This window comes from Pinus tabuliformis, chromosome J (genome assembly GCF_031772625.1).
Source record: "Pinus tabuliformis cultivar Carrire ecotype Pingquan chromosome J, CPIR1, whole genome shotgun sequence".
Lineage (NCBI taxonomy): Eukaryota > Viridiplantae > Streptophyta > Pinopsida > Pinales > Pinaceae > Pinus > Pinus tabuliformis.
In genome coordinates, this window is record NC_142295.1 from 1357461887 (window position 1) to 1357472819 (window position 10933).

Below are 10933 nucleotides of genomic sequence, written 5' to 3' on the forward strand. Positions count from 1 at the left end.
CTAACAAAGAGAATGACATTCCTACTAACATTGTGCTACAAGTGTGCTAAATTTTGCTCTGTTCTAGGAATATGATGAAATGCAACACTTTGTTTTCACGTTAAAAATATCTTATTGAAGTAATTTTGCTTCATAGCACGCAAGACCAACACCAACTGCGTGAAACAATCCCTTTGCACAAGCAAAACAACCCATAAAGAAGGATTATCTAGATAATTTTAGCATAAATGAAGTTACAAGTTATAAAATATACCACTTACACCTCCAAGGTTCTCTACTCTAAGAATATGATGAAATGTGACACTTGTAACCTATGAAGTTCAGTGTGAAAAATATCTATTGCAACAATTCTGCCCCAAAGCACACAAGACCCAATCCTAACCAAATGAGACAACACCCTTGCACGGGAAAGACAGCCTGTGGAGGGTAAAAGGTTTCTCCAGATGATTAAACGAGGTTATAAAAATCCTACTTCCAAGACAGCTTGTGCAGAACAAAAGGTTTCACCAAATACTTAAATGAGGTTATAAAATCCCACTTCCCCCTACTAACCAAGGCCTCGATAAATATGGTGGCAATGACAATCATGTAAATGATACAAACCCAATTAATACATATTACAAGCCATGAGTCTTCATGAGATTAGGATAGTCAAATAATAGAATTACTGTCTTTATCAAATGTCATTGTTGCATGCAAGACGAACCTTTTGGACTTCATTTCCATCACTGCAAATTTAACAAAATCCCTTTGATATGTGCTTATTGCGTTTGTATACGTTCCAAATGATGAATTTATTCATATCCATTGTGTTCCCCAACTGTGGTTCCTTTCTGTCACTGGGACAGATAAAGAATAGGTTACTGAACACTTAAATAAGAGTCCTTGAAGCTTCGTTCTCAAAAGAGAATTGGGTGTAGTTGAGGTAAATGGGCATACCAGTTGTATTTATGAGATTTGAGTGAAAACAAGTGACAAGGAACAATGGTAAACCTTGTTCACCATATTGGAAAAATGAATATTACCATTGTGTGCCAAGATTTGGCGATATGTTTTATTTCATACAGCTTACAGATCATTTGCATATACATTCATGGGTGAAACTCAGCAAAGCCATATCATATTTTGTAAATCTGAATGATACTGTATACGTGACATCAACATAGACAGGATCTTCGTTGTCAAGCATTATGACTTGTTGCCTTTGGTAGTTATATGCATTTAAGAGTGACAAAGTAACGTATTTAAGAGCAACAAAGTCAATAAGAAGGTGAGTCAATTTGATCTTCAGTAAGCTTGCAAATAAGAACGCATTACAAAGAAAACAATCAGAAAGCAGAAATTTCTCCCTTCAACCCCTGTGGTATATTCAATCATATGAAGAATATATAGTTTTGAGACGCATAAACATGGTCTCTTTACTGGTTTATATTAAAAGATAATGCAACCTAGGGAAAAATTTTATAAGTAAAAGAAATACTTCTTGCATTCTTGGGCAAACATGTATTCATTCTCACAACATTGATCAATCCCACATCCAAGAAAATTTGAAAAAACAAATTATGTAACCAAGAAAACACAAAAACAGCTGCTATAATATTCATATTGAAAGAATGTACTGTAAGATAGAAAAATCATAAACAAAGATCTTCTACAAACGTCACTGAGAGGAACTACTACTAACCAAAACAATAAATTATGAAAACAGACCCATGCCCAAGCTTTTGGGGCACTTCACTCACTGAATTCGACTCTAGCGGGCAATGACAAATCCTTGTACATTCAAAACAACCATACCTCTAGCCAAAACGTCTTAAAATATATCAATTTGTTAATGCAAGGCAAATCTATAAAGACAAAACAAGAATTTTGCCCATTTACTATGTTTCTCATAAAAATTATTTTCAAGCATGGCCTTTGGACTACATAAATATTCAAATTCAAAAAATAGTCTAGCTTGAATTAAATGCAAAATTTTAACTATGAGATGCTCTTCTTGATCAAAGCAGAGCAAAACAACAAGCTGTGTCCATCCTTCAACCCAGTTTTAACTAAAAATAAACCCATAGTTTATATGATGCCAATCTTGTTTGCTACATCCAGAGCATCATAATCTGGAGTTAACCTCACGTACGCCTTCTTCAATCCATCGGGCCTAAACACCACAACACAATCAATTATTCCCATGAGAAAGCAGTTTATAAAAGAAGGCTGTGTCCATGCCAAAATAATTTTGCTTCTCTGTATACTCTCAAGCACAGGATACAATAAATTACCAAACCTAAACACCTATTAGAGTCTACAAATACAACCAAATTAACTAACAAAAAAAACCAGAAATTAATTAAGTCCGGTTTGGACCCCCCTACCTGATTAATGTGTTGACTTTCTTTGTCTGAATGTCATACATTTTTTTCACTGCATCCTTGATCTTCTTCTTGTCTGCCCGGACATCGACAATGAAGACAAGAGTGTTATTGTCTTCTATCTTCTTCATTGCAGATTCTGTTGTCAAAGGGTATTTGAGCACTTCATACTGGTCAAGCTTGTTCCTGGGAGGAGCACTGATACGAGGATATTTGGGATTACGAGGTCTTTTGAATGTCCTTGGTCGGTGAAAAATAACAGATGTTCGAACCTTTCTGCTTTTCCTCTTCAAACTGCTTGCTCCAGACTTCACAGCTTTTGCAGCCTTCTGTGCCTGGGATTTTGGGTCAGACTTCTTTGTAGGACCTAGAGTCAAGAACCAGATGGAAACAAGCATAACACATCAAGCTAACTGCAGAAATCGTGAATATAACATGCATAAATATCAATAAACCGCAACTTAAAATTTAGCTTAAAATTTAGTAAAAATTTGAGATGAAATGGAGTTCAAAATATTTATTAACATTGCAAAGCCCAATGCATTAAAATGCACAACTTCCACCGAACTACAAAAAAAACTGGAAATGGTGGTGGACGATACACAGCTCACCAACTAAAGAAAGGCATATTTCCTATTCTAATAAATAAACTATGTATGAGAGTTTGCAAGATAAGTCAACCTCAAATGATTTTTTCCCAAAAATACTTGGTATATTCTCCTGAGTAATCGTACATAGCAGGCATCTTGTGGACAAAAATACAAATCAGATTAGATGAGTTTTCCACATACCAGACATAATTTATAAATTGAGATCACTGTTTGCCTGCTGTGTTGAGAGCAACAAATCATATATCCCTTGACAAGAAGACCACAATTCTAAAATTAAAGCATTCACGATGTCCCCAACTAGAGAAAAAAACTATCAAATGGGCTCATAAATGGATTTTGAGCATATCTGCTTAATAGTAAATACAAAACAATAAAACCGTCAAACCATATAATTCCCTCACAAAATATTAAGAAAGCATTAACAGAGTCCCACATTAGAAAGTTTAAAAGGGCATTTGGAGCAAGGGCAATCAAAATGGATCTTACAATGGAATCTAAAAATGGAAGCATAGTTACCAAGTTGAATTCAAATTTGGCAAACTATGGAAATAATTAAATGGAAAAAATCCAGTATCAAGAAAAAATAGCACTACACATTTAAGAAGTACTAAATAATCATGCAATGTTTTTCAAATTTTAGGTTTTAAATGTGTCATCCTCCTTCACCCCAGTCTCAAGGTTGCAATAAAGGAACATTCCTGCTCCCACCTTCCTTTGCAAATTGCACAGAGTTATCATTTCAAAGGCAACTAATCAAATTTCCTTTCAAAACACTTTTAATATATGTTCATTATTACACAGATTCAAACATAGCACTCTTGGTTTTCTAGCATCACAACATTTCCTTTGGATTTTAAAATATGTTTTTTTCAACTTCCAGCCTTTGGACATTACAGCAGACCTTATAAACATATAGTTGCAGTTTCATGGTTTTCTATCAAGTAGGCTTTCTTGCCTTCGAGTAAGCTCTCTGACCCCTTCACACGTTGATTGGCTATTCACAAGTGAATTGACTTGTTTTGGATAAATGATAGTTTGTTTTGCTTTCAATACTTTCTCATGCAAACCAGTTAATCAATGTTGCTTATATTGAAAGTAGCTAAATTCTCCAACATCTCAAAACCACCTTTGCAGCCAACAAACACTACAAGCAGCTTACTAAGTTGTTCAAAAGGTCCAATCTGTGAACATTTTGATTTCCTCAGTTGCTTAAATCTTTAGAGGAACCTTCAGTTAATTGCAAACCGTTAAACATAGCATAGCAATATTCCGAAAACTGTGAATGCATTCTAAAAGTCCAACATTACCTTAAGACGGCTAACAACTGGTACTCTATCAGATTTCTCAAAACTTCAGAAAACTGCTTTCATAAGGTACCCAAAACTTAAAATCCTTCATAACTTCCAGGAATTAAATATGAATTATTCAATACAAGAGAAGTCAATAATCTAAGGCCTGTTAACGTCCCCTTCAAGATCCTAAACTGATTTAAATCCTAACCTTGTCTAACAAAGAACAATTACAGCAAAAGCGTATTTTATTTTCAGATATGAAATTTCGTTATTACATTTAAAATGAGATCACAAATGCTTTGCTGGATGCTGACTCCGTTAAAATACTCTCACCTCCTAATCTCATTATGGAGACCTTATTTTTTCCAAAAAAAAATGCTTTCAGAAATATGCTCAAGAGCTGCATCGGATGAGGCATGCATCCTTCAATGCTTAGGTGTCGGGTCTGACGGAAATATTCTGCCAAAACCACTCAGAGCTTGCATCCGACTTCATTCATTTTTGGCATCCATGCAGGACGGCCAAACTACGGCCAAAATGCAACTCGCTTGTATGGCTTGGTACTCCATCAATTTCACCAGTGATCCCAGGGCCATATTTACGATTATAACCTTCAACACACCTCAGCTACTTGAACATTTTACTAAAATGGCCATTTAGCTGTAACCTATAAAAGCTAGATCAAATTTTGATGGACAACCCAACCCGAAACTAGATTAATGACAGCAGGAAACTCTTCATGCTTAAACTAATGTTCGTTTCGAAATACATTTTGAATTTTTAAACGTCCATTCAAGGGTAATGCTTATGGTTTCTCGACGGTCGGAGTACCTTAATGTGCACCAAGTGACGCTTTTGACTGTAAATATGGACACCGAGATGCAATTTTCACAGATATTTGAGCTTAAATTGGCACAAATCAGGTTCAGTGAGAATAAATAAGAGTATTTACCAATGAACATAGATGGATTTACGACGAAAGCAGAGGAGACATCACCATACCTTTGGGTGGAGCCATTGCCGCCTCCTTCTAACCTCCAACGCCGTCCGCCTCCTCGCCTGTGAAACCCTCGCCTTTCTGCACACAAAACCCTAGCTCTTTCCTCGGTTCGAATAATCCACCTACATATATTGACATTCATGTTATGTTTAAATTATAATCCAACCCCAAAAAAATTATAATCATATTACGATTTTTATTTAAAGTTTAAATAAAAAAAATATATTCATATAATAATCCAAATTATATTTAATTAATCAAATCGTTTTCGTTAAGGGATTTTTTTGGTTCATAGGTAAGAGGATTTTATGCCCATGAGGGGTAGGATATTTGGTTAGGGTGGGGTTTAGACTTATAAGGTTTTAGAATTAAACTTTATGAAGAGAGGTTGAGGGTGGGGTTATTTTGGTAAAAATACATTCTTATAGAAGATGTAAGTCTAATCAATCCTCACAATTTTGATGGTATTATTTTTATTGGGATATAGTAATTTTTTCTTTCATTTAGGATAAAAAGTTAATTTTAAAGATGGCATACATTCAATATTATTGTTTTAAAAAATTATTATTTTTTTCCTTTGGCTTTATTAATTTGAAATGTTGGGAAGATATCCTGAACAAACTAAAAAAGAAAATTCATGTTTGGGGAGCTCAATGGTTATTTAGAGCTAGCATAGTTATTCTAGTCAAATCAGTTCTATCCTCTCTTTCTCTATACCTTTGCTCTAACATGTTAGCCCTAAAATCTGTGATTATTGAAATGAGCCTTTTAATTGATTCTTCTGGCCAGGAGGGGGGAGGGGGCAACGAGAGGAAGTTCCACCTAATCTAGTGGAAAACTGCCCCAAAATTTGTGATTACTCAAATGAGCCTTTTAATTTGAAGATTCCTCTGGCAAGGCCTCATTATCTTGATTTAAGAAGGTGGAATTCTTCCATATTTTCCTAGATTTAGATTCGAATGTTAATGGGCTAGCAAAAAGGAGCGGAAAAGAACCAAGGGATCATAGAAATAAACTACAGATTGAGTCCCTCTCCAATCCCTTAATGGCTCTTAATTTGTCTAGTAGTTGGATCGTTGGGGAGCGATCTCATTTCTCATTTCCTCGGACTTTAGTCTCAATGGGTTTACTAAGAGGCTCCTTCCCTCATATACTAGTGGATTGTCGAGCCCATCTTCTCTGGTCGACTCCACCATTTTCTCGACCTATGTTATGCATGGATTTCTCTCGATGGCACTTCCTGGTGAACAGGTGCAAAGATCGTTGGTCTTGTCCATTCCCTGCAGTCATGTCCATTTATATTCCCTTGGTTTGGAATTATTGCAGCTTGTTTTGGTTACGGTGTCTTCCCTCTCGCGCATGACTATGGATTTAATTCTCTCGTCCTCAGTGGAGCTCAAGTCATCTCCTCCCTGTCCTAGCGAGAATTTCATATAGTTTTGAATTCAATGGTCTCATAATGGCTCATTCCATGGTTTGGGGTTCAATTATATATCATTCTTTAGAGGTCTCCTACTCTCGTATTCACCCTCCCTGGTTTCTTCCCTCGTCTTAACTTGTGGTGTTTCAGCCATTCTCTCTCCACAAACTTCACCTTGGTTTGGTGGGAATTTTCTTGTAGCTATCTGTGTTTCAAGCAAGATGGCTAGTTGATCAGACCTCCAGGGTTCCATTAGTGCTTCGGAGTTGATTGATAAACTCTTGGACTCTGCCTAAGCTTTGATTACCTCAATCTCCAACCTCGAAGATATGATCAAGCGTCAGCGGAATTCATTCCAACTCTTCATTGAAGCCAAGTTACTAGTGCATCATGTTGATATGAAGGATTCTTTGGATAGGCTCAGTGAGGAAATTCGTTAGCTAAGTGCTCGAGTGGTGATTTTGGAGGTCTCGACCTCTCAAGTGGAAAGAATGAAAGTTGGTGGCAATGCTTTTGGTGGTCGCATGGATAGAAAGAGAACTCGTCGTGCTTGGGACTCAGAAGTCAACAACCGTGGCCCATCGTGATATAATCTACATGTATGATGAGACAATTTTTTGGCTAGTAGTCTATTCCATCTATATCTAATCTTATAATTGTGGTCTGTAAATTTTGTTTTTTGCTTAGAACTTTTTGTAGAGTTTACGGTGGACACTTGTTTTGTTTTAAAAGTTTAACTAGTCATGGAGGAAGTGAACATTTTGTTTACTCTGTTGAAGACTTGCTTTTTGTCCCAGACACAAGATGTAGGGGTTCTGATCCCATTTCCAATCTTTTATTAATATAAATACCCTTACTCGTCTCATTGAAAAACAAAAATCACTAATTTAATTATTTAATATTAATTTATTTTTAGATTCACTACAAAGTATTCAATTTTTATTATTGAAGCAATAACTTAGACCTTCTAGATTCGAAGAGAGAATTCAAATTATTTTTAACATAAAGTATACAAATATATTTTTTAAAAGTTATATCTATATATATATATATATTTTGGAGTAGGTTTAATGGTTGAAAACATGTGTTTCCTCCTAAGGGGTTATGGGTTTAAATTCAAAGGGCAGTAAAATATGTACATCTCTATAGCCTTTAGTAGTCAAATTGTTGTGTGGAGGGGTGCCCTTTGTCCCACGAAGAAGGGGTTCTCATAAACCAATTTGATTTCTAGCCGTCACCTTAAAATTAGATTATTATTATTACTATAACATTTTGCTTGAGCCAGCTTTAGAATAACTAACATGAGATACATTTACAATTCATATTACATCTAAGCCTTGTATATAGAAGAACACTTATCGATTTATCTCTTCAAGGTCATTTCCTTGTTTACTCATTTATGTCTTTTTTCTTTATATTTGTTTTAATTGCAATCCAATCCTCCAAATTGTCATTTGTTAGCATCATTATCAATTACTTCTATCCAGCCACTAATGACAATGAAATTAGATCCCTTTCTTAATCTAAGAAATTGTTTCACAACTTTTTTCCCCTTTCAAGAGGAACTTTCATGCTAAGGTATCAACAAGACCAAAATTTCTTCATGAGATATGGCACTTCACATGGCTTCTCCACTACTCTTGTGCTCTAGAAAATTTACAATTATGATTGCAATATTATGTCCACCATGTTTCTAGATTATGATTTTATGCAAGGTTTTTGAAAATATGTTTACTATTATTGATAGGGTATTTTTTTAGTCGGTATTTTGGGCATTTAAAAAAAATGGAAATATTACATAAAATATGCTATATTGGTAAATGCAAGGATTATTAATAAAATGCATGTTTTTATGGAATATTCACCAACATGGATTACATGTATGATTTTAGCTTAGGTTCAAATCTTGCTTGTGAAATGCATTCCCCTCATGTGTGGATTAGGGTTGTCAAGGTTTCAACTCTCACTCTAAGTTAATTCCTCGAGAGTGGAATGAGAAGTTTCTAAACATTTTTGGTAGAGGTGAAGAATGAAACATGAGAAAATTCTAGTGTAGGGAAAAATGGAGGAGTAATTGTTAGGCTACGCATGGGAGGGAGAAGACGAAGTTCTATAGTCAATATTTAGTTTAGGGGATGAACTAATCAAAATTTGGAAGGCCCCTAAGGTTTATGGGGGAGAACTGAATTATAGTATAAAAGGGGATCTAGATCCTAATAGTGCAAAGGTGGACTATAATATTCCAGTGGAAAATCAAAAGCTACATAAAGTACCCCTAGTTTTTTTTCTTAGTGGGATGAAAATGGGAGGGTTGACAGCATAAATGGACAACTCAAACCAAATCTAGCGTTTACAAGATCACATGTCAATAAGGAATTAAATGTGGTTAGACATGAGGTTGGGAATCTAACACAATCAAACGTGGGAAGAAGTTACCAATTCCTTTGGAAGGGATGGAAATTGAGAACAACATGGAGTAATGAAACCTCTAGATTTGAATGGTAGTGGATTCAAGGTTCACGAAATATGACTAGTAGATCTAGCAAGAGGAGAGGAAGGAGGTGGGGGTGAGAAAGGTTTGTTTCCAGGCTCATGTAGTTTGAAGAGCAAGAGAAGGAAGAAATCTATCGAGTCACAAAGAGATAAAGGGAATCAGTTCTAAATGAAGATGTGGGGATGGAAGACATTATTATGTCAATGGATAGGGTCTTAACTAACCGATTTATGGGGGAAGAGGTGGTGGAGGGCTCATGGTATTTGTGGATGGAAAAAACATGGTAAGAGATTCTTTGTTATATTCCAAAATTCCATATATTCATCAAGGGTGGTTGACCTTTGAATTTTGATTTAAATAAGATGCAAATAAGAGAATGGAAATATGGTTGTATTGGGGTCCCTTAACCCTTAATCTAAGGCAATGGAACCCCATATTTGATCTAAGACAAGCGTTGATATATAGACATTTAGCACGGGTCAAAATTCAATGCTTAGTAATAGAATTATGGAATGAGGAAGCGTTGAAGGCAATGGGGAACATGGTTGAAAGGTTCACCGATCTTGAAGTTCACGTTCACTCAAATGTTGACAAAAATGTGATAAAATTGATATTAATGAAGGGTTGTTTGGGAATTGAAATGGTGGGGGCTCCTGGAAATGCACTCAAGTTCTCAACTTTTGGAAGTTTCCTTTTAAATGCTTAAAATGACATAAACTTGGTCATGCCTAGAAGGTATGCTCACAAACAACAATTTAGTTGTGGAGGAGGAAAGGTAAGGGTTAAAATAAAATATCAAAAAAGGAGGGCATGGTAGTCAAAGGTAGCAGAAGGAACTATGGTACATCCAAAAATATCGAAGGAAGAAGGGAATAATGACGAGAACAACTCTGACAAAGACATGGACAAAGAGAAGTTAGGTCTAAAGGACACGAATGCATTATTGGTATCATCATTTTAAGCTATAAACAAACTTATTGCATGTAACTCTCCTAACAATCCTCCTTTATCGAGAGTCAAGAATAAATCCCCCTTGTAAAATCAAAGTAAGATAGGGCCAAGAAGAAAGTTACATTGCAATAAACTTTAAGGGGGATATCAAACATATGGAATACCCTAACTCCTAAGAGGGAAATGAAGAGAATCTAAAACAAGAAGCTTCGCAAGAAGAGGGCAATAATTCCTCAAATAATACAGTTAGGTAAAGAATCAGAGGAAAAATTTGAAGACCCAAGAGGGGGGGAATTTGTCTATATCTAAGCTAAGGCTAGGCAAGATGAGTTCTCTAACAAAAGATGAAAATATATAAAGGAAGTTGGCCCGAGATTCAAACACCATATTGATTGTAGGAAGAAAATATTTTCTTTCCTAGTTAAAAACAAGGCCAAGAAGGAGGTTAAGGAAGGTAGACAAATGATGATTAAGGGTTCCCTTGGAGCAAGGATATTCTTTGATAGAGTTAACTTGTAACCATGATTTTCCTAAATGTAGGAGGGGTAAGGGGTTCCCATAAGAAGTTGACGCTCATAAGATCATTTTTAAAACATAATCCACGTGTTAAATTGCATTATAAATGTAACACCATCCTCCCACATTTACCCAAGCTAACCGGTCCACCAGGGTAAACATGTGATAAAGAGTTATTATGATATGATTCAACTCCCCAAGTACAGTTAAGGAAGTGGAATTGACAAACGAAAATTGACCTTCCTCAGGAGCTACAGGACCCCTCAAGAGCTAACCAACCATT

At 35.7% G+C, this 10933-nt stretch overlaps 1 protein-coding gene across 1 annotated transcript; it reads right to left on the reverse strand.

Moving 5' to 3' along the window:
* Nucleotides 1-1848: 1848 nt before the first annotated feature.
* Nucleotides 1849-5426, reverse strand: LOC149232426 (large ribosomal subunit protein uL23-like). The gene is made up of 3 exons (XM_089379404.1): nt 5272-5426; nt 2370-2733; nt 1849-2155 (listed from the first exon to the last, which is right to left on the reverse strand). Exons 1-3 carry the CDS (start codon nt 5285-5287, stop codon nt 2071-2073), a joined length of 465 nt encoding a protein of 154 aa, XP_089235530.1. The 5' UTR covers nt 5288-5426; the 3' UTR covers nt 1849-2070.
* Between the last annotated feature and the right edge of the window lie 5507 nt (nt 5427-10933).